The sequence below is a fragment of the Athene noctua genome, chromosome 1 (assembly GCF_965140245.1).
Source record: "Athene noctua chromosome 1, bAthNoc1.hap1.1, whole genome shotgun sequence".
NCBI lineage: Eukaryota > Metazoa > Chordata > Aves > Strigiformes > Strigidae > Athene > Athene noctua.
Genome location: NC_134037.1, coordinates 234,301,931 through 234,327,329, shown reverse-complemented (window position 1 = coordinate 234,327,329; position 25,399 = coordinate 234,301,931). Strand labels below are relative to the sequence as shown.

At 38.0% G+C, this 25,399-nt stretch overlaps 1 protein-coding gene across 1 annotated transcript in view; it reads right to left on the bottom strand.

Moving 5' to 3' along the window:
- The window catches only part of RB1 (RB transcriptional corepressor 1), an 84,550-nt gene that overhangs the window by 45,055 nt on the left and 14,096 nt on the right, over positions 1-25,399 (bottom strand). The window contains exons 5-17 of the mRNA XM_074913019.1: positions 23,463-23,501; positions 22,747-22,814; positions 19,719-19,829; positions 17,640-17,788; positions 16,850-16,927; positions 13,357-13,466; positions 12,252-12,329; positions 7,264-7,351; positions 6,453-6,569; positions 5,702-5,758; positions 5,582-5,613; positions 5,428-5,504; positions 5,016-5,218 (exon numbers count right to left, since the gene is read on the bottom strand). Of these exons, the coding sequence (XP_074769120.1) occupies positions 5,016-5,218; positions 5,428-5,504; positions 5,582-5,613; positions 5,702-5,758; positions 6,453-6,569; positions 7,264-7,351; positions 12,252-12,329; positions 13,357-13,466; positions 16,850-16,927; positions 17,640-17,788; positions 19,719-19,829; positions 22,747-22,814; positions 23,463-23,501 (1,207 nt within the window). The remainder of the gene's footprint in view (positions 1-5,015; positions 5,219-5,427; positions 5,505-5,581; positions 5,614-5,701; positions 5,759-6,452; positions 6,570-7,263; positions 7,352-12,251; positions 12,330-13,356; positions 13,467-16,849; positions 16,928-17,639; positions 17,789-19,718; positions 19,830-22,746; positions 22,815-23,462; positions 23,502-25,399) is intronic.

The following is a 25,399-nucleotide window of genomic DNA, read 5'->3' as shown; positions in this document are numbered from 1 at the left end:
ACAAACACCAACACCACAGTTGAAGCTAGCAGACCAAATCAGACTGCAAATGAACTCCCTTTAGCCTGCCACAGTGCACCTTCCCATTCTGTTCTGGGCTGTTGTGGGATTGTAGAAAGTGACATGGCTGCCTCTCATCCTGTTAATATCAAAAGATACCATATCACCTTTTAAAACTGCAGTCCTGCAAGGAATACCCCTTGGACTGCTAGTACTCATGTGGATGAATTAACAACAGAACATTCTCATGTCTGTAGAGCTAACCAGGAAAGCGTGGCTGTGCTTCTCTAACTCACCTTACTGGGCTGGCACAAGGCTGTGGTTAGTCTGCAACTCCAGTGCAGAAGAACAAGACCCTTTCACTACCCCAGTAGTGGGCAGCTGAAGCTTGACAGAGCAGGCGGCCTTCATGCATCTCATGTCAGGCCCACCAAAGGCTGGCTTGCAGAAAAAGTATTTTGTAGCGTGGTCAAAACTATTTTAAGTATGCCAAACGGGACACTTTGGAACATGTGTACACTCCACACTCTTCACTTACTGTACACATGAAAAGGCATTTGAAGGAAGCGCATTCTCTAAGCAGTGGTATGACAAACATCTAACACCTTGCTTGTTTCTCCCCACTCACAGTTTATAAGCAGAGTACAAGCTGAGAGGCAGGGAAATACAACTGGATTGCTTTGCAGATACAGATAACAAAGATGGATACTCCATAGGTGTTTACTTCTTGAAAGACACAGTAAAAAAAGCCCCAGACCTAAATAACTCTGTTCCTAGAAACAAATGCATTTCAGATATCACACATATTTCACACTTAAAATACTGAAAATTGACAAACTTTGTACTTCATTTGCTTGCACTGAAAAACTGCTCTTCCTTGTTTTTTCCTAACGCACTGCAGCAAGCAGAACACTTTAGTCAAATACGTGACAAGGCAGTTGACGGAGCTTTCTCTAAGGGAAAATCAGAGATTCTGGAATTTGTTCACACAACCTTAATATAAGATATTCAAAACAATTACTTTTTTGGCTGGCCACAGGAGAGATCAGTTTGACAGCATTATGGAAAACGCTGAGCATGAACTCCCTGGCTGGCAGGTAACAAGCTATCCCCTTCATAGGAAAGGGATTTTAACTATGCCAGGGTTTAAATTATATTTCTATAAATATGATAAAAATGAAGCAAAGGCTACAGGCACCTTTATTTTAAAGTCTAAAGTAATTTCAGTTCCCTTGATTTAAAGTTACGAAATTAAAATAGTGCCCAAAATACTGTAGTGAAACGAAGCACACATGTACTACCATAAAGAAATAATATTGTACAGTATATTTCTATTTTGCCAGTAAAAATTATGCAGCATTATTAACATATTCTAAACTGATCTCGACGTAATCTGCATCTGGAAGCATCATAATCTCACTGATAAATCATACTTGAGTGGATAAATGAGGCTTCTCCCTTCTAGGCTCAATAAAGATTTAAGAAAAAGGAGGTACTTTCCACATTATTTAGTCAGTATGGACACTTGCCCCTTTTCAAAATTAAGAATTACTGAAAAGAACCTTCAACTTTTTTCCACCCTTTATTTTGTCTGGCTATGCTTTTTTTATTAAAAGAAAGGATGACCTAGAAAAGTTTCATCTCCTTCCTAAAGTACATATGACTAAGTCAGCTAGCTATGCAAAAACAATAAACATACTCACAATGACTAGCAAAGAAGTGATATATTATCTTCAGATATCAGTAAGAAACAGAATCCTTCACATTCATTTGATACAGCTTCCAAAGTCAGCTAAAGGTCAGATTCACTTAAGAATTTTTCTTCAGAGAAATTATGCAAGGCGTTTTTCCTTACAAAAGCTCTGTAGTTTTACTTGTCACAATAAATTCAAGCTATTCTGTATTCAATTGCTCAGCCCCTTTAAAACTCATATTGAAGTCCGCCTTCCTAAAGCAGTCAGAATGAGGAAAGACTGCATAAACACAGACCTGACTTTCCAAAGAGCAGACAAGCCTTGGAATGAAATGTACTACCTGTGGTGGAAGGTAAGAACTAAACAAAAATACACGGCAAATAATTGGGAAAATTAGACTTGCATTACTCATGTTTCTATATTAGTATTTTTCAAATGTTTCTATTCTTATTTACCAAGCTAGGATTTCTTTGCATAAATTTTACTCATTCCATGATTTTCTTAATTTTTCTTCATTTTAACATATACTTAAAAACATATTAAGAAACTTGAACCTTCCTGAGATTCCATCTTTTTTTGGATTATCAGGTAATTTGTTTACAATTAACCCAAAGCAATCACTTATAGTGAGATATTCTTTATGACTAAGCCGAAGTCTTCTGGCTTTTCTCTCCTCCTTTATCAAGTGCTTGGAGGTAAGAGAGGTTTACTAGTATGAACTACACTTTTCTAACTGCCTACCCTTTCTTGAGGGAATTACTAATTAAAGAGACACTTTGTAAACACTGTACACCATAGCATGGAGACAGTATCCACATAATGAACTGCAGAAGAATATGGTAAATCCCTCCTTTATTCACCAGCTGAGCCTTTCAGGGACACGTGACTTCAACAGCCTTGCAAGTCAGCCACAGAAATATTTTCTCCTGTTGCTAATAAGTTATACTTTTCAGACTAAATCAGCCATTATTTAGATGTGAGACATGGGTGGATTTTTTGCACTAGAGAACTCATGACTTTACATTTCTATGTGCAGCCTTACAATGTAAAGGCTTCAGGTCTACTGCAGTGACCCAGAGACTCAGCAAGACATTTCAGCATAGATAATATTTCACCACCACTCAATCTCTTGAGCCATCACTATGCAGTCCACTGTATAGAACTCACAGCCTTTCCCTTATGGGCAGCTGGAGGAGGCAATGGAGACCAGTACGGAATCACAGGATGCCTGCACACAGGCTCCAACTGCCTGTAGCTGGCTGCTACAGCTTCCTCCGACTTTTGAAGTGTTGTGAGTGACAACAGGAGACTGCACACTGTTCTGCACTTGGGGATATCCAGGTGAGATGTGACACACAGGCCAATGAAGCAGAAGGGCCCTTGGATACATGCACTGCACGTTTCTTTTTAGCCCCCCCACTGTGTTCCACTCCACATATCTTACTGGCACTAGATTATAATTTCTAGGTCCCTTCCAACTCAACTATTCTATTAACACTCAAATCAGCTACATAAGCCACCCCAAACCAGTACCAAACATACACCTCCAGCAACTCAAGAAGGTAGATTCAATACATTAAAATACATTCGAACAGAACACTCAGAAAACTTGAAATAATCCTGTGCTTATTGTTGACATTATAATTTGTTTCACAAAAGCCTGCAACTACACCCATAATTTTTGAAAACACATTGCTTTGCATTTCCCAGTCTGAAAGGTCAAGCCCAAATCAGATAATCGGCACGTGGTGCTTGAACTACTGGGTAGAACACTGGTAGATGTCTTAATGCTGATCAGTAAACTGACTTCAAACCAGTTTGCAGAAGGTAGCAGGAGCCACTTCTTGCTTGTAGAATCAAACTTGGGTATCTGCACCTCTGCCTTTTGTCCTCTGAATGTTACAATTCTCAAACAAGCACTTTCTATATGCCTACAAGCTTCTTAAAATACTGCCTGCCTCTTGAAATACCACCTCATTTTCCCTGTTGCTGTAGGCTCTGGTAAAATGCTCTCAGCCTCAAGTGCTTTCAGGCAGTCTTATTCAAAGAACAGCAAAATCACAAAGAAATTCATACAGCAACAGAGAGACCACGTGCATTTCCCAAGACAACAAACATACACACAAAAGCATTACAGAGGGAAAAACTTACACTCTGGTACAGCAGCTATAGCACTGCACCAGAAATCCTGCGGCACATAGTATTGTGGTGATGAGCATGGAGCTGAATACACAGGTCTTGGCTCCCCAGAGGAAAGGTCACCTTCATAACAGGGCATATTCAGGGAGCTATATGTGTCCACTGACTTTGCCAGCAAGGAAAATCAAGTGGCAAGGGCTGGTTGGTCCAAAGTATTCCACTGGATTCAGCTTGAAGCATAGCAATTGCTTCCATACAACCCTGGGGTCAGCATGCTCCTCCTGAGCTAGAAAAACCTCAACACGGATGGGAGTCTCACTGCTCAGGCACAACAATGTTTCCTGAATCCAGCAGTGTATCCCCACAGCCTGGTAAAGTATCACCTGTATGAGAGGACTGTTAACTTTTCACTCTGAAGTCATACACAAACCAAATGCAGATTACTCTGAAGAGAAAACCTACTTCATGATTAAACTATCCCATTAGCTAAGGCATATCATATTTTTTAAACATCCCAGAACTGTAAGATATGGGATGGGTTCTTAAACACTTGGTATATGTGTCTCTGGTCAAAATTACCAGTCTATATTAGTGTCCTGTTTTGTGGCATTAATAGCATATTTTTGGTTTAAAAGTAACACACAAGAAAATGTTTAATTAACTGAAATCCAGCCTAGAAAAACAACCCAATCTCCCAGCATTTTATTTTAATGGCATTTGAAAATACCAAAATGAGTGAAGCACAAAGGATAATGTGAATCAACATTTTAAGTACTATTAACAAATATATCAGATGCACAGAACTAAGGCCCTATTGCCAAGTGGGAATAGCAACTGGATAAAAATTAACTTACAAACAAAAACATAGAATTGACTGCCTTGTCTTTGGCACCAAAACACCGTTTAAGGTTATTACCCTTATGATTCACGCCAGACTAGTAAAATTATGTTGGCTTTCAATCACGTAACCCAGCAGAGCTCTGTCAACAACTTCTTCTTATATACCTCTTTTTTTTCAAAGCCTGAAGATATGCCAAAACTAATCTTGTTTTGCTCTTGTAATTTATTTTTCTAGAAATAAATCTCAGCAAGACCACAACATACTTTAGAGTTGGGTGTGATTTCCCTTTTTTAGATATGCACATTATACACGGACAAATACTACCTTAAAGCATTACTTACAGATTGCCAAGCAAGAGACTCCATAATTCGATGCTCACAGCGTTCTAGATGCTTTATCATTTCCCTTGTTAGGCTTGGCTCCGCTTTAATAAAGCTTTCAATCACCTTGTAGAAGTCAAAAGCTTTTAAATCAAAGACATTGAGAATCCATGGGAAAGACAAGTCTGTTTCAGCACTGGTACCATCACTTTGTGAAGCATTTCCTGCAGGGAAGATGGACTAATATTATCAAGAGTACTACATCCTTTCACTTCTACATTTTCTCCTTTTTATATTTATTGAACTACTGCTCATTCAAAAGTTTCTGTGACCTCTTTTTTTTTTTTCTATTTACTCTATTTTGTATATTAGAACAAATGACAATAATTATCAATAAATAACAATGCTATTCAGCACTTTAGATTCAACTTACTGCCATATGTAGCCATGACAACCTCAACAGCACATGCCAGAAGAGATGTGTGGAAGATGTTATCATTCAGAAGTTTGCTAAGGAAGAAGAAAGTTATTAATACTTGTCCCAACACTAAATTAGCAGACTTCAATAACAAGTTAGGGGCACACACCTGAAATTCTGCACAGAGAGGCGCTCTTCCTCCTGAAATGTATAAATCAAAACAAATTTGTGAATGTTCTTAGTATTTATAAATGCAATGCCAGTACCAAGCTACCAGTACTAAACTTACCGACTTCAACATAGATTCCATTACTCTGTAATATAGCCGTACTCCAAGTTTATATCTCTGTCAAAAAATAAATTCAAAATATTACAAGAAGTTTTAACAGATTACAACAGGCAGACTCTCATGTTTTAATGATTCAGGACATTCTGGTTTTTGGAAAAGCCACAGTAAAGAAGTCATTGTCCCCAGCTCCATTTGCCAACAGTACTGGAGAGGCCTCAAAAGCTACTATGGTTTGTGCCTACTGCAACCACATGAAGACTAATTAATCAAGTTTATGTTGATTCACAGCTAACAGGATAAAAAACCAGAAGACTGTTGACAGACAGAAGACTGTTGAGTACAAACTTGGTTGGATTTGCTTTCCAAAATCCTTGTAGAAAGCACAGCTGACCTACTGATTTTATAAGGAAGTGAGTCACCTTGTGCCATTTTAGGCTGTTGCCTTAATGAATGTAAATTTATGTTTCACTAAACGTATTTTGCCCAGCAATTTTCCTATTCTTTGTGAAAGTATTTCCAGCATATTTCCACCAAGTTCCTATTGCTCCTTATATATTATGAATAATTTGTTCAATTCTATCTTTACAGAGCTTTAGAAAAAAAATACATGTCCATTCCTCACACTGAAAAGAATATTGTTACTCTTTACCATTACTGATCTGCACTGAAGGAGGACAGTCAATGTCAAGTCTCACGTTAGTTAGTACCAACAGAGTTCAAATAAGTAATACTCAACCAAAATGTTAGTTACCTGTGAGCCAATTTCAGCACATCCCTGTCCAACTGCTTCAGCAAATTTATTTTTGAAGATGTGGCCAAGACTTTCCACTCTTTTCAGGATACTATTCTTAGGGTTCACTGTACAATTCTAATAAAGTACAGAAAGGAGGGCAAGAGAAGGAAAGTACATTTTACTTCAAAAACATTTTAATGATTTAATCACAGTAGCCCTGCTTCACTTTGTTGAACATATACAACGATTCTATCTTTAAATAACTCCATTTCTGTTTCACTAATGAGCTGATTGAGAGACGTTACAATTTCCAGTAACTAGAACTTCATGTCTCACATGCAACTAGCTGCAACTAACCCAACTAATATGCGAGTAGCACTATCACTGTTAATGTCTTTAAAGTTGGAAATATGATTAAGTTGCTCAGTGTGGACACAGGAGATCCTCTGTGCATATATCCTCCTTCTCTTCTTTTGTCTCCCTTTTATATCTCCCTTTTTACGTCTTTTATATCTCTATCCCTTTTATATCTCTATTTTTTCCATCTTATACATGCATAAATATTAAATATTAATATTAAATATTAAGGTTTATTTAGTGTAGTAACAAAGATTTAAGAAGTTATATAAGGTTCCAGTACACATCAGTTAGATAGAAGTGCTTTCTGAAATGATTCATTACATTTAAAGTGTCCCAATTAAAATGTACTTCTTCAAAAATGGTTGTTCATAAAGGAGTTCCCAAACCATGTGCGTCAGATCTCTATGTGTACATTTCACTTGAGCGAAACTATCACAACCTTTCAAAAATCTTCCTTCCAGCCACTTACATTAAAATATATGATGAGAGTATCTGATGGTTTATCAGTTGCTGAGTTTAAAATCATACTCAATTGCTGAATGTTATTCATTGCAGCTCTGGAAAAAAACCAATAAAACGCATAATAAACATTAAGGTTGGCTTGACAGTTTCCAGAAACTGAACAACAATTCTACAAGCAAACAAAGAAATTACTATTTTAGTTCTTAACTCAGTTATCAAACAACCTGCTGGGAAGAAGTGTTATACTGTGTCAACCATTTTGAGTTTTAATAACCTAATTCATCTAATCTTCTAATTATCAGAATGATTACAATCCATAAGTAAACAACCAAAAGAACGTAAATGACGTAATAAACACAAGAACTTTTAAAAGCAATAAAATGGTGGAATTGCAATCCTTGTATGTGAAAATATTAAGTTAAATTAAGCAACTCCCTAACAAAAAAACACTTTGGCTTTTGTACAAAAATAATACAAAAGACTGGCAAATGAAGATGGCTTTTATATTTTAAGTCACCTGTTCACAACTGTAGTAAGAAAGATGCATTAAAATACATCAGTCACAAGAAAAACACAGCCTTTTTAACACAGACGCTTTGAAAATCCCACATTTTTCATAGGCAGAGCTGTCAACATTCCTACTGGCAACGCATGAGAATACAGAATCTTCTCCCTCCCTGGATCTTACCCGAAAGTCACATTAAAACTTAAATTCTTACTTTAACTCTAGTTCCTTATATTTCCAATACAAAAACTACAATTCTGTAACCCTTATTCTACCTGCTGTATCCATAGCTAGGTTAGATGATCTCAAATATAAAATCTTCTTAACTTTTAAAGTATCATGGGTGGGAAAAAGGATGTGGACATTAAAGAATTTTTTCAGTGTTTCCAAGAAATACAAACCCAATCTTCTTAAGAAGCAGAACAAAAATTCTTTATTGTCTAGACAAAAAGTAGATAAAAAATATAAATAACATTTTATTAACTTGGGACCAGTAATATTTAATATCTTCAACAATTACACAGATAGCAGGATCGAGTGCACCCTCAGCAAGTTTGCAGATGACTCCAAGCTGAGTGGTGTGGTTGACACGCCTGAGGGATGGGATGTCATCCAGAGGGACCTGGACAAGCTCAAGAAGTGAGTCTATGTGAACCTCATGAGGCTCAACAAGGCCAAGTGCAAGGTCCTGCACCTGAATCAGGGCAACCCGTGGTATGAGTATAGGCTGGGGGATGTAGGGATTGAGAGCAGCTCTGTGGAGAACTTGGGGCACCGGTGGACGAAAAGCTGGACATGATCCAGCAATGTGCACTTGCAGCCCAGAAAGCCAACCTTAACCTGGGCTGCATTAAAAGAAGTGTGGCCAGCAGGTTGAGGGAGGTGATTCTGCCCCTCTACTCAGCTCTGGTGAGACCCCACCCAGGGTACTGTGTCCAGCTCTGGGGCCTTCAGCACAGTAAAGACAGGGACTGCTTGAGCAGATCCAGAGGAGGGACACAAAAATGATCAGAAGGCTGGAGCACCTCTCCCATGAGGACACGCTGAGAAAGTTGGGGCTGTTCAGCATGGAGAAGAGAAGGCTCCGGGGAGAGCTTATTGCAGCATTTCAGTACTTAAAGGAGGTTTGTACGAAAGACAAGGACAGACTTTTTAGCTGGATCTATTGAAATAGGACAAGGCGCAATGGTTTTAAACTAAAAGAGGTAGATTTAGACTAGGTATAAGCAAGAAATTTTTTTACAGTGAGGATGGTGAAACACTGACACAGGTTGCCCAGAGAGGTGGGAGATGCACAATCCCTGGAAACATTCAAGGTCAGGTTGGACAGGGCTCCGAGCAACCTGATCTAGTTGATGTCCCTGCTCATGGCAGAGGGATGAACTAGATAACCTTTAAAGGCCCCTTCCAACCCAAAGTGATTCTATGAACTTGGATATACTGAAGTATGCCTCCATGTATGATCTTGTTCACATTATTTTACAGATACAAAGAAAAAACAAAAACCACTAACATCAAAACTACTTGTATCTCTACTTAATACCCACAATATCTTGCTAAAACTAGACTCAAAGCCACAATATGCATTGATTCATATTCGATGTCTTCACACTAAAGCTAACAGAAGTAACAGTACTTCAGAAAAACTGTAATAATTTAAAGAATTACAAATATTCTTAAAGCAAGTGCATAGGATCCTGTTGTTTATTCCAAAGTTAAACGCCTTGTTAGGGTGAGTGCATATCTCCCTGAAGAAAGCATTTTTCAGTTTCTTTTCTAGAACTGAAATCCTGATGACAAACATTTTTCGTGACTTTCAGAAAGATCATTATTTTAAGATAACATAATATGGCCTCTTCTCAGATAGCATATATTATCCAGGAAGTGACCAAAATATCTACAGTTGGAAAAATGAGAACATTAATGATCTTGTCATGCAGGACAAGAAGATATGTGCATTAGCAAGCATCTGAACAGCCCACATTTTCATGTATTGTTCTGCCTTTATTATTTGCACGTTCATACAGAACTAATAATATATCCAGTAAGGTTGTAAGTACTAACATAGCCTGGCTTTTTTTAAACATATTTCAAGTTGTGTATGAAGCAATAGCATTAAGTTTCTAATCTTGTAGAAAGGTTAGCTTATTAATTTCTCTCCTAACATATAAGGAAGTTTGATTCTTCCAGTGGTATTGTTACTTTCTGATTTTTTTTTGATTGTGATTTTTGGTGGGGGGTTCTCGTTTGCTTTAAATTTCTGTGCTATTTAACCTCAGTTTGGCTTGTATCACTCATAAGTGTAGAAAGAAGAAAAGTATGTTCAATCATTACAACTGTAGTAGTGCAAAGATGCATTTTTCTTTAATCTACTTTTTAGAAGGTTTTGGCAAAGTCACTTCTACCAAACCTCTACTAGTGACAAGAAAAAGCATAAAGACAGAGGAAAAAACTAAAATGAAAACACATGATTCAGTCTCATTATGCTCTGAACTAGTACTTACACGCATTTTATCTACTGCTTTCTGTATCAGTGACCAGATACAAATCCTCTGATGAAAATTATCAGATTCTCACCAATTTCAGGGGGCTTTAGAGCAGATCCTAAGTGTCTAGGTCCAGAAGCCATTATAAAAAGATTCTAAGTCATGAGTATGGTGCTTTCAAAATAACTTGTAAGGGGTTCTACTTAATGCAGGGAGAATTAATAATACACTTTCCACTCTGTGTTGGTGGTCAAAAGCTTACTGCCATCTAGCGACAGTTCTGTGACTTTATGGAAAATAAGTTACTACAGCCCAAATCATGGCTGGTGAATGAGCCTTCACTTGAACTGTTTTAAATGGCATCAGTTTTGGAAAATTCAGAGAAAAGCCCAAGTGTGGATGGAAAGAATCTATATATCTCATTAGACATCCTCTGAAGATCAGAGTTGGTTTAGCACATTTCAAATTTTTAGCAGTGTGGAAACTTAGTGGTCCTGGACTTTCCAAATAAGACTTGTATGTCAAGACCTTTAACGAAGCATCTTCCACAGTGTTAGAGAGCTTTTTTAAATGCTAGTATAACTGAAAAATGTCAATAACAAGCTATCTGTATTTGTCAAAAATGGGATTTGCTGTCAATGACCTTCTTGTTAAATACACTGCATGTTACAGATGGTCCAGTTCCTGGTATCATACATTCAGTCTGGGAACCAAAAGTCAAACTGATGACTTTATGGCTCAAAAAGCATCACTGACATTTACAGATCTGAAGCATAAACCTAAAAGGGACTACTAATGCAATCCAGTAAAACCTTTTGCAGTCACAGGTGATTGGAAGTTCTTTCATATACTAACCAATAGTTCTCAGCTGCATGTCTCCTTTTATTATTTTTATGAAGCAGCTTTTCAGAACCTTACTGCTCTGTTGGCTAGAAAACAATTAGTTTCTGCAGATGGCTTTCAGGAGATTTATAGTGGATGCGAAATCCCAGAGTCTAATTCATTCTTCCACAAGCATATAAACACCGCAGAAGATTTTTATTTTTGTTTTTATTAACTTTACTCATTTGGGAAAACTGAATAATTAAGGGTACAATATTTTAACTTCTCTGATCTCTACAGCATGCTAAAATGAAAGGCATTTATACAGCAAGCATGGAACAAGAACTTCACTGTGCAATTTTATTAAACCTGACACCTTAAGAATGACTGCCTGCACAAACACTTCTCTGTCCACACAGCACATGGCATTACAGTGACACAGCTGATTGGTTCTTGAGTGTCCAGGAATTTCTAAGGGCCATCAGGTAAAAACATAATGATTTTGTCAAAAAATGATGTGGCACAAGGAAAAAATGGTACATGCAAATCCTTTCCTTTGGTTAAGAATTCAAAGTTCACAGTTTTTCTGCATTTGATTGTAGATTAAACAATCTCCCATACCACATTTCTACCATATCTGCCCATCTTCCCGACAGGCCAAAATATGTTGGCACCCTGAAATGTTCATCTTCCCAATACAGGAAAAAAAACAAAACCGTGGTTACTCTGAAATGTTAATCATCTCATACAGAAAAAAAACAATACTAAGAAAAAAATTATCATGGGAGAAGTAGTGCATGTGCATATACAATTTGATATCAGGAAAGGAAGGCAGAAGATACAGAGCTAAAATTGGAAAGGAAGACCGAAGTATAGAAAAAAAAAAGTACTATGGAAGTATAAAGTTACATTCTCGCAAGAAGTAATACAGTAATCCATTTTACAGATGTCCTGCACTGCTTAAGACAACTCAGTAAAAAGCTTTTTCTGTTTTCCAACAACCTCACCAGGAATTGAGGGCACTCAACACTCCTCAGTAGATGCTCACTGTAGTGGCTAGAACTACAATCTGGTTTTTGAAAAACAAAACAGTTGCTTTAAAATTAAAACAGCTACTCTAAAGATTAATATTTCCAGTTAGGATATTAAACAAAAGAACATAACTTAAAAGAAAACTCATACCGAACAGGAGTCTGCGGAAGTATAAGGTTATGTTCCTCATCTGGATTGTTTTTTAATGGTGTCGTCTCCAACTGTGACCTACAGAAATTGGAACACAAACTTATGAAGTACTGATATAATTAAAAAATAATGTTTTCTATAAAGACATTCATCTGCAGAAAAAAATCCTGTGGAACACATTTTTTGAAGATCTAGACATCCAACTACTCTAGTTCTTAGAACAATGCAATTTAAATTCCCAGATAGATCTACTTTGAGCAGGATGTTGGACTAGATGACCTCCAAAGCTCCCTTCCAACTTCAATTTTTTTCTAGAATTCTATTTATAGCAACTTAATTTATACATACAGCTGGTATTAGCTCCATTTTAATCAAATTTTAAACATGTATTTTTCTGGCATAGATAAGGTAACAGACTCACATCATGATCTCACATTAGTTAGAGTTATGGAAATGTTGAATTGCTAGAACTGTTGAAATTTTAGAGTATGACTAAAAGAATTCAAATACATCTGCATTACTGAACAGCACCAGGGAAGATGCCTGGGCACTGACATTCAACCATTTATTCTGCTAAACCATCTGTGGTGCATTTCTGTCCCATGCAAGCTACTATTCCCCAATTTGTGGGTACAGGTCAGAGGTCAGAAGAGCCTGAAGATCATTCCCAGCAGACAGCTTCCAAATGCCCCCAGCTGGTTTTAGGAAGCTGGACAGCAAGAACCCAAGCCATTCTATGCCAGCTGACCCCAGAGCCGTAACACCACCTCAGGCACATCTAATCAACAAGCATGACATGGCCTTGGTCACCTTCTTATGATTCCTCAGCTTCTCCTGGACAACAGGGGCTTGCACAGAGCAAGAATTAGAGCAGAGGTTCCAAATCATTTTAGGTAGAGTCACAGTCTGATGTTTTCTAATTATTTAGGCTATAACATAAAGCAAGGCTGGGGTTGCCAGAAATATCTTAGCTGAGCTGCAAACGTAGGAGACCAACAGGATACAGAGATCTCCATTTAGAACACACAGCAAGGGGACAAAGGGAGAAATCAACACAAGTTCACATTTTCTATTATAAAATTAAAGCAGTAAATGGAAACATTACCGTGCTATAACATCAGGCTGTAGAGTTTCATCATGATCCAGAAATAATCTTGCGTCTATATCTTTGTTGTTGAGATACAGCTCATCATATTGTTTCGAGAGAACCTCAACCTCAAAAAACATTGAAAAAAACTTTATAGAAACAAGTTTGTCAATTTACTGAATAAAATAAGCCAGTCCTATCTCATGAACACAACGCTGAAATGCTAAGAGAATGACCTTGGAGCTCAGAGTCACTTCTTACACAAAAAGCTGAAACATACCCAGAGGAAAATTACTGTTCTCAAGCACAAAGATAATCTTTTAGAAAAGAAAACAATCCAAGATCATGAGACTTTTTTGAAGAAATGTAGGTCTTGACACTGTAAAAGAGCTAAAAATAGATACAGTGGAAAACATTAACCTGAAAATCAAACTAACATTTCCAGGCTTTTTAAACCTTTCCTTCCAGAAGAAAAAAGTGTCTCTAAGAACAGAAAATGTGGCGTGAGTGTCCTTAGAACAGCTGTGAAACAATCCACTAGGTGCCTGTCTCTGCTGGGTTGAAGATGAAGGCCAAGACGCAAATTCAAACCCTCTTGTTCTGAGTGTAAGAAGTTTCCCCGTTTCATATTAATATTTGTAGTGGTGTCATTTTTAAGAGACATGCCTATTTCTACAGAAACACAGACTGTTACTTCATATCCACTTTGTTGTTTCTTAAACTACTGCTAAAAGTTTTTTAGTGATTAGATTTCATATTGATATGACTTCATTTTGCATGGAAGTTTGTTGCTTTTTTTGTTGTTTGGTATTTTTTTAAAATTTTGAGTGACTAACTGGAAGCCTGGAATTCTTCTATCAGGGCCAGATACAGCCTCAACTTCTGCTGCTGTGCTTCTACAGAAGTAGGCAAGCAGAATCACAGAACCACAGAAACATCTAGGTTGGAAAGGATCTTGAAGATCATCGAAGTCCAACCGTTAACCTAACACTGACAGGTCCCAACTACACCATATCCCTCAGTGCTATGTCGACCCAACTCTTAAACACCTCCAGGGATGGGGACTCCACCACCTCCCTGGGCAGCCCATTCCAACACCTAACAACACCTTCTGGAAAGAAATGCTTCCTAATACACAGTCTAAATCTTCCCCGGCACAACTTGAGGCCATTCCCTCTTGTCCTGTTGCTTACTACTTGGTTAAAGAGACTCATCCCCAGCTCTCTCAACCTCCTTTCAGGGAGCTGTAGAGGGCGATGAGGTCTCCCCTCAGCCTCCTCTTCTCCAGACTAAACACCCCCAGTTCCCTCAGCCGCTCCCCGTACGACCTGTGCTCCAGACCCTGCACCAGCTTCGTTGCCCTTCTCTGGACACGCTCGAGTCATTCAATGTCCTTTTTGTAGTGAGGGGCCCAAAACTGAACACAGGAATCGAGGGGCGGCCTCACCAGTGCCGAGTACAGGGGTCAGATCCCTTCCCTGTCCCTGCTGGCCACGCTATTGCTGACACAAGCCAGGATGCCATTGGCCTTCTTGCCACCTGGGCACACTGCTGGCTCCTGTTCAGCCGGCTGTCAATCAACACCCCCAGGTCCCTCTCTGACTGGCAGCTCTCCAGCCACTCCTCCCCAAGCCTGTACCGCTGCTGGGGGTTGTTGTGGCCCAAGGGCAGCCCCCGGCATTTGGCCTTATGGAAACTCCTCCAGTTGGCCTCAGCCCATCACTCTAGCCTGTCCAAAGCACATCAATTCTCTGTTCCCTGAGCCCTTAAATATACTAAATGATGCTGTGCTCTAGCAAACTTCTGCTATAAAACCAGACAACAGTGCACATGAAACCAAATTAGTCCCCTCTCAGTCCCAAGAAAAAGCAAGCTGCAAATACCTCCAACACAGCTTTGCTCCTCATCCTCCTCTTCTACCTTTGCCAAATTAATTTGTTCCAAACTGATCTCATGTTTAAAACTCTGAGGTTAGGACTATTAAATCAAAGATCACTTTTAGATTCCTACTATTGCTTTATTTGTTTCATTTTTAAAGTTCATTATCTTCTCATTTTTCATTATCTTCCTAATAACTGATGTGGAGTTTTTGTCTAAAATATTTCAGAATTTCATAAACTTCTAGAAACTTAAGATTCTCACTGGAAAAAGTAGCAGCTCTAAAACAAAATGGCTGCACTGGGCTATCTGGGAAAAAACCTTTAGTCAAAAATAAGGAGTTCTGAATCAATCTATTCATCCATAAAGTCTGACCATCAAACACACAGTGAAGACAAATCAAACACCAACATTAAGTCTCAAAATTTTTTTTTTGTTTTGGAAACAACATTAAAATTTATTGAAAGCTTGGTGATTTTTTAATGAAAATCAGTCAATTTAAATATCCCATATTACTAGCTATTGTACTGATGATCTCAGCTATGACTGATGGTTAGTTGGATTACATATATGAACTGACTGCCTCTGGCATATAGCTGTAACCTTCTGCTTTGTTTTATACATCCCCTCAGGCACTAAAGTTTCAACAGCAAGGATCATGTGACTGGATTTTTTCTTCAAATGCATCATTCTATACAATTTTCACCAGCAGAGTCTTAGACTGGTAATTTTGATACTATGCTTAAATTGAGCAGCCTTGGATAAGAACCCTCACTGATTTAAGAATAAGCTGTATAATGACCTTTGCCAGAAGTTCATACAGGGCTTCCCAACTACATATACACAATAAATTTAAAAGTCTAAACAGACTGCTGATATGCTAAAATCCACTTTAGAAAAGATTAAGATCTTTAGTGGGTCTTGTATTTTGTTCCCCATCCAACACACTGAAACTGAACAGAACATATACTTGACTGAATCTTGCAACCTTCAGTCTAGTAAGCTTCAGAGCTGCTTATTTTCAGGTTACCACATCTATTGGTGACACACAGTTAAACCTACTCTTTTAAGAATGATGAATGTAAATACATTGCAAGAAGTTACCTACTAAGGCAAACTTTTGCATGCAACTGCATAGAGGTAGTCTGCTGCATCCAGGCTACAATTCAGTAAGTTGAGAGTAATTCTGCATGGACACAGAAGTCTGAAATTTCAACAGTTGTGAAACGGAGCCTAACCTTTTGGATGTCTCCCCAACATAACTACAGTGACATGTCTCAATTATATTCAAACTAAAGTGTTTAATTTAACTGTATGCATTTATAGATTGACTTCAGCAACTTGATATTGTAATAGTTGTATTTTAGACTAATGGCCTCACTAAGATCATGGATATGCAACTTCTATGCCAAGTTTTGCTTTGATCAAAAGCACTGGTTCACAGCCTCAGGAAAATAATTTATTGAATTCAAGGTAAAAGCTAAATATACTTCATAAATACTGGAATCCTTGCTAACCCACATTCCTGAAAAACAATGCATTTGCTGTATGATTTTAGAGGAACCTATTAGAACTTGAATGTGTGAAGAGAATCTTAAGTAATTGGCACTGCTGTTGAACTGTCTTAAATTACCTCTGGTAGTCCATTTGACGCTACAATACCAACAGAATTCAAGAAAGGAATAAAGCTTGTAAAATACACATTTTTGACCTAAAAAAAGAAAAAACATAGTATTAGCAATATATGGAGGAGGTCATGCATACACTGTTTTCACATCTTTAACAAGAAACTAAATGAGACACTTCTGTAATGCACTGTGTTTTGTTTTCAATAAAGCAAAAATAAAATTGCCTTCATGGCCAAAAATGTAGTGGTATGTAAGCATGCAGCACATAATCCATTGCTGGAACATTAAATGACTCAACTGGGAAAGAACTGCACTGCTCCCAGACCCCTTGTATTTCTACTTCCATCACCTCCTTTAATATTCAAAAAAACTTAGTCCATTTTACACAGGAATGAATTTATTCGTGAAGGAAAAGTGGAATGGGGTCTTTAAGATCCCATGCAGAAGAAACATACTTGTTGTGTACATGTTCTCACTGTGGGATGCAGCTGTGAAACCCCATCAGAACATCCTTGTGTCCACACACTACATGCTGCAATCAGAATCTAACTTCATACTACATTCTTCACAGTTCAGTTTCCCCAGCAAAGTTATCACCCATACCGAAGGGCTTCAAGGTTTTTTTCAACTACCTACTAGAGAAACTATAGACTGGTAGAATACCTTCATTACTGAACTTGAGGGAATTGTTAAGCAAGCACAACTATTGAGATTTTAAAAGACCATTTAAATAAATGCATATTCCAGATGGGGTTCAGCATCAAAATCTAACAGACTTTAAAACACAGTCATTACCTCATCTAAATTACAATCATGCTCTTTACAAAGGACTTCAATAACTTTTGTATCGGTATCAATTTGCTTTGAAGTACGTGTACTCCTGTTCTGACCTCTTCTTGGAGTTCGAGCTGGTGCATTAACAGTCACTGCATTCACAGCAGACTCTGGAAAGAGAACCACCACAAGGTTAGAGTCTGCTTAAGAAAGAAGATATCTAAATTTTTAAAACTAAAGAGATTTAAATTTTTATATGATTTTTCAGGTCCTCCTCTTAAATACTTCCCTTTTCATCTGTTTATTATAGCTTGAGTGAAAAACCATCATTATAGGAAACAAATATGATAACTAATTTTTAAAGTCCTGTATCAGTATTTGGACATTTTGCTTTTTAAAAGCTATTCAACACAGAATGTAACAGCACTTCCTGCAAGTAGCTTTGAAAAAGCATCTGCTTTGCAAACCTGGGAAAGTCTTATATTTTCACAGTTGAATAACTATTTTTTCTATTTTTACAGAAATGTGAAACAAGGAGCTGAAAGAGTAACTTCACTTTACGTGTCTGAAGGTTAATGAAGTCACACAAGGCTTAAGTGCTGGTGGAAACTTGGAATATAGTTCTGCAGCAAATTCCTCCTTTCTCCAAATACTTTAAAAGCAAACAAGTATTAAAAAACCCCTAGTTCACCTCGAAGATGATATCAAAAAAGCCTTAATTCAGTGAGATAAAAATGTTTCATTTTGTTAAGCCTAAACTAGATGGTCTCAATATTGTCACCTTGAAATACGTGAATTATATTAATAACATACATTAATACCATTAAATATTTGTTTAAATCTGACACTCTAATAGGCATGCTGTTCTTATTCATAACTTCATTTATATCTGATAACTGTTCTGAGAAAATCTGATAAACTACACTGCTCGAGTGGTTGCATCTTAATCCCCTCAGCCTTAGATCATAAAGCTTGACATCATCTAGCACAATATGAAGACTCTTGGTCACGAGGATTTGAACACTATATTGTGTTATTTGCTAAAACAATGAAGTGCTCTGAAACAGTTTACACAGCACCTGCATGTATCACACAGCTTCGAATTAGAAATCGAATGCTTTACACTTAATGACAGTGTACACATTTACAATTTAGTCTGAAGTTGCAGTGTTTCTTTTCAAGATAAAATGTACCGAAACAAACTGTTTCTAATAATGAATTCCTAGTCTTCATATTTTCACTAAAAAAAAAATAAATCCATGAACAAAGTTTAAAAACAGGTTGTTTCAATTCAGTATCCTCTGAAAGAGATGTTCATTTAAGCCCAATATGGCTTTATAACACCTGAAATAAGCAGTAGCATGTCTATCCTACTACAATCAACAAATTTAAAATCAAAATAGTACTGGAAGAAGGCAGAAATTTGCTTGCCACAAGCACATTCTTTACCACCCTTTATTTGCACTGACATTAAAATAAAAGTAAGGTTTGGTATAAAAACCAGGTTATTTATCCTTACTCAACAAATAATTACTAGGTCAGATAAATATCTTCCACAACACAGAATTTAAAGAATATAGCAGAGAGTACATCTTCTATTCTATCACACTGTAACCCAAGTGGGTATTTAGTTGTGAAACAAAGAAACAAAGCAATAGATTTAGACTATGAATAAATGTGTCATATCCAAACCTAACAGAAAATAAACCTAGTTAGTATTAAAAAATTGCTTTCTACATACTGTGGCTCTAAATACTTCAGTAAAAAAAGAAAAATTAAGCCACAGTTCTCAGTCATCATGTACCCAGAATGCAAATTATTTTGCCAAAGTATAACTGCTGTTTTAACAAGCCCCAGAACAATTTGCGGGGCAGAGGAGATAGCAAACAGATGGCAGGAATAGAAAAAGATTTCTATTAAATACACTGCCACATTCAGATAATTCAAGTTCACTATCATCTAAATAGAACTAAAATATGAAAAAATACATTTTAATGAGTTTAAAAAGTTGTATTATGTTAGTTATTAATGTTAGCATGACTAATAGAAATTTACCAAATTTATTTTCTACTTTAGTGCACAAAAAACTAAAATCCTTACTGTATGGTTCCTTGAGCATAGCAGGAGGTGACAGTTTGATAAAATAATCTAAGACACACAGCAACAACTGGAAAGAAATCACCAGGTCATCTTCCACTTGCAACACTTTACCTGCAAAAGGTTAAAAAGGTAAAGAAAAACTCTGTGATATGTTTGCCAATTTTAGAAGTAATTTTGAAAAAAAAAAATATATATATTTGGAAGTTCATGTAATAAAAATGCTACAATCAAAATTCAGAAAACATCATACAGAATGCCAGTGTTCTTTGAAGGCAACTGGTTTTAAAACTCATGGTTCTTAAGATGTTTGTTGTTTTGGAGTTCACATACATTATTTATATGTGCACAATTCACTGTGCACAAAATTGCTACCTCTCAGTGCTCCATCCTGATTTCTTTTTCATTTCATATAGTGGAGTAACTGTGTAGACTATTTTACCTACACGTACCTCTTATTTCTGTACAATTCTTCCTCACTTTCTTTTTGTGATCTTATGCAAGCTTTGTGAAAGCTGCTAAATATTCAGAAAGCAGGAGTTGCTAGTATATAGTGGAGAGAAATTCAAAGTGTGCTACCACACTATGCTTATAGCCTGTTAAATTTATATAAAACGACTTAAAAGTCACACAAACATTAACACTAAGAGCACTTTTAAAACTACATTATTTGGGCTGTTCCCAAATTATGATTCATGTGCCAGAGAGAAATCTGCAGGATCATTCCAACATAGCATGCATCGCCACAAAAAAACAGGAAAGCTGATAGCAATTCAGAGCAGTCACAGACCACTATTTGTGCTCTATTTATATGTGCATTTTTTGTATTATTTTCTATCAGTATTAGCAAGAATCACGCAGGTTCTCCTGTGACTTCAACTACTTGATTTAAATGTTAGCTTTCCTTATTCTCAATGAAAAAGCAGGCTAGAAACACTGATAACACAGACCTGGAATAAGCAGCAATTAAGATACATGGATTCATTCCTTTTTGTAGGAGTAGTAGAATGAGACAGGACTCCGTGGGCTACCATAATTGCTTCATCACTCAGCTTTAACTGAAACTACTGCCTTTTCAAGGAAGAATCGTAGCATTCAAAGGACATAATTTCAGGGACTTGTAATAGTATTTTCACAGAATCACAGAATCAGTTAAGTTGGAAAAGACCTTGAAGATCATCTAGTCCAACCGTTAACCTAGCACTGACCATTCCCAAACACATCATATCCCTCAGCGCTATGTCAGCCCGACTCTTAAACACCTCCAGAGATGGAGACTCCACCACCTCCCTGGGCAGCACATTCCAATGCCTAACAACACCTTCTGGAAAGAAATGCTTCCTAATATACAGTCTAAATCTTGCCTGGCACAACTTGAGGCCATTCCCGCTTGTCCTGTTGCTTACTACTTGGTTAAAGAGACTCATCCCCAGCTCTCTGCAACCTCCTTCCAGGGAGCTGTAGAGGGTGATGAGGTCTCCCCTCAGCCTCCTCTTCTCCAGACTAAACACCCCCAGTTCCCTCAGCCGCTCCCCGTACGACCTGTGCTCCAGACCCTGCACCAGCTTCGTTGCCCTTCTCTGGACATGCTCGAGTCATTCAATGTCCTTTTTGTAGTGAGGGGCCCAAAACTGAACACAGGAATCGAGGGGTGGCCTCACCAGTGCCGAGGACAGGGGTAAGATCCCTTCCCTGTCCCTGCTGGCCACGCTAGTGCTGACACAAGCCAGGACGCCATTGGCCTTCTTGGCCCCCTGGGCACACTGCTGGCTCCTGTTCAGCCGGCTGTCAATCAACCCCCCCAGGTCCCTCTCTGACTGGCAGCTCTCCAGCCACTCCTCCCCAAGCCTGTAGCACTGCTGGGGGTTGTTGTGGCCCAAGGGCAGCCCCTGGCATTTGGCCTTAGTGAAACTCCTCCAGTTGGCCTCAGCCCATGGCTCCAGCCTGTCCAGGTCTCTCTGCAGAGCCTCCCTACCCTCGAGCAGATCAACACTCCCACCCAACAGGGGTCACCTGCAAACTGACCGAGGGTGCACTCGATCCCCTCGTCTAGATCATCAATAAAGATGTTAAACAGGAGTGGCCCCAACACCGAGCCCTGGGGGACACCACTCGTGACCGGCCGCCAACTGGATTTAACTCCGTTCACCACAACTCTTTGGGCCCGGCCATCCAGACAGTTTTTTACCCAGTGAAGTGTGTGCCCATCCAAGCCACGAGCAGCCAGTTTCACCAGGAGAATGCCATGGGAAACGGTGTCAAAGGCCTTACTAAAGTCAAGGTAGACAACATCCACAGCCTTTCCCTCATCCAATAAGCAGGTTGTCCTGTCATAGAAGGAGATCAGGTTTGTCAGGCAGGACCTGCCTTTCTTAGACCCATGCTGACTAGGCTGGAGCATCTGGTGTCCCTCATGTGTTGTATGGTGGTACTCGGGATGAGCTGCTCCATCAGCTTCCCGGGCACCGACATCAAACTGACAGGTCTGTAATTTCCCAGATCATCCTTCCGACCCTTCTTATATATGGGCATCACATTGGCCGATTTCCAACCTGTCGGGACCTTCCCGGTCAGCCAGGACTACTGGTAAATGATGGAAAGAGGCTTGGAGAGCACCCTAGCCAGCTCCTTTTTTTTATTATTATTTTATTTATTTATATATCTATTACGTATATATTTTTTAAAAATCTGCCAGTCTTTTCAGGTAACCATCCATTATTAAAATATTGACAGAATATAAAGCACCTCAAAATAGACTCAAATACAGAATACCAACCTTTAAAGTAAAAAAAAAAAAATCTTAAAAAGCTTAATAATACATATATTTATACATAGGAAGTAATACCAGTGAAAAGAATAGCCAAACTGGATAAAAAGAAATATTACTGAGTAGTTACAAAAGCTACATTACAAGTATGCATAGTACAGACCCAAAATAAGGATGCTAGTCTCATAGTGGACATGTAAAACAAACCCATAAACTCACCTCAACAATATTCATTAAAATAACAGTCTTTTAATCAAAACTAACCTTTTGCCAGCAAAAAAGTAATCCAGTAATTTTTCAGGACTAATAGAGAACTGAGTTCAGCAGAAATCCTGTAGAGACACAAAAATAAAAACTTTGCATCAACAACTCTCTAGTAATTTAAAGTATAATTTCTGAAAACATGCTTCAGTCTATGGAACAATTTAAGACAACATGCAACATTTCTCATATAGGTAAGTTTATTAATTATCTCATTCCATTCCCCATGTAATTATGACTATACATGTGAAAAAATTAAGTCTCTGTGGAGCCATTTAATAACCAGGAAATATCTGTATCATCCTTGGAAAAGAAAGTGAATATAGATAATTCACTTAACTGTTACAAGCTGTTTTCTCTCTTGTGCCTTTGACTAATGCCCTATTCTCCAGTCACAGCATGAACTCAAGCTCATTTGGGAGTTGCTAAGGCATCTTTTCATCCACTCATTTGTTGCTATGATTAGGAAGCTCACTCTCCAAATGTTCGTTTCCACCATGCCGAGACACCCGCCATTGGGTGGTGATCCTTCATGGAGGAAGTGACCAAATATATATCACTTCTGCAGCTCTCATCATCTCACTGAAATTCAAAGTCCCCACTAAATCTGAATTAAACACATGACATACTATGACTTAGGTCAATCTTAATGGGTTAAAAGATAAAATGCTGACACATTTTACATCTTGACAAACACAATTTAGGAAAGACAAACTTACTCACTACTAGGTTGTTCCAGATAAATAAGTCCACAAGTCCTAGAAAATAAAAACAAATTCTTATTTTTAAACACTTCTGAGAGCAAACCATGCAATACCTTTGACTTCAATGTAACAAAAAAATACACCAGTTCACAAAACATTATTCTAACTTTAAAAAAAGCTCTGAGAACAGATTAACAGCAGACCAACTACAGCCCTAGCAGAGCTGAAATAATGCTGTTACTTGGATGCTTATGTCAAAGCTTAAACAGTAAAACAATTCTAATTTTGTATAATAAAATTTGTTATTGTTTTCTTCCAGAAAGACAAGATTTTTATGTACATTGTTACTCAGTGGCTTGTAAAACACAGCAATGCGCTACAGCTGCACAGAATACTCTATAAAAGGGCATTTTAAGATTTTTACTATTTCTGCAGTGTCACTGCAAGCCTTGTGGTGTAATGTTGCGTTCTAATTATTCTAGGTACATGTCATTTCAATAAATAAATTCAGTTTATTACAAAACAGGAAAAACATCTTTCAAATCCTGTTCGAAAAAAATTGTTACCGCAGTTCAAGTTTCAAAAAAGCGAAGACAACTTAGAGGAGGGACTAAACCAAAACATACCTGAGTAAATCTGCAATGACACTCTTATAGCCCAGAAAACACTTGCAATTAGTAAAATCAAATTATTTACAATCTTCATAGAACTTCATACCTTTAAGGCAACTATAAACATTACAAAAATATTGTGATATACATATTACTCAGGGTAATGGTAAGTGGGATTGATTGGACTTTGAAAAAACAAAAGTTATATCACATTTATGCCTTGATTCTATGAAGTACCAAGTGGTGACTTGCTATCCCTTTCAAGGGTCATTTAAGGAATATTTGAGGGCCTTTTGTGGTTTAGGAGGCAAAATGTTACAGTGACTGAAATTCCCACAGGTGAAAAGTACCACAGCATTCTGAAGCAATGGTATCCAAACAAGACAAGCATCCTGGAATGATGCTTTGACATTTAGTAACATGGAAGAGTTTTCTATGGGTATATGCTATAGAGCAGGGGTTCTCAACCTTTCCACCAACACGGACCCCCTTTAATATCTTTTGTGGCCATGGACCACCAAAACTTAATTCAAGATTTAAAGCACTAGACTTCATCAGATAATTATTTCTATTTTCTCATGAAGGGTCTTCAGATTTGGAGAGAAGGGGAAATAAGTTAATCTGTTAATGCATGCACTTCTATTACAATATCTTTATTGCAATGATTCCCACTTGCTGCGGGCCAGACCAGATGTTTCTGGGCTGGATGTTCCCCACCCCTGCTTTAAACCTTCACAGACCCCCTGTGATAACATTGCAGCCCTCAAGCGTCTGTGGACCACAGGTTGAGAACTACTGCTATAGAGTTTCACAGACTGAATAAAAACTGCCTTAGAGGATATCAGATCTTGCCAATATGCATCTGTGCTAGCACATATTAGCCTGTAAGAGGATCTAAAGCCTTTATTACCTCTATCTTCATGTTAAAGCAGAGAGTGCAGTAACTTACCACCCTGGAGTAACAGCAACTCAAAAAAACATCCATTTGAGAATCTCCTGATTTTCAAGTTACACACAGAAAGCTCTTGGCACTCTACCATAAGTACATTCAATTTATTCTGTACAAAGAGAACACCCCTTGATTTCCATTGTGTGGTCAGCTAAACCACTTGGGAAGGCCCACCTTTATTACAAGTAAGAACTGCTAATAGAGAGCAGCAGCAAGCTAACAGGCTCTGCAACGCCCCTAGACACTGGAATAAACAGCCTTCAAGTTCCAGATCTGGGAGAGAGAAACTATCTTGTGGTTTGGTCTTTTTCTTTCCAGAGCTTCTTAAAAAGAAACTCTTGGATCAGGATTTGGGGAGGGGTGGGCAGGTAGGAAGTCTATCAAATAAAAAA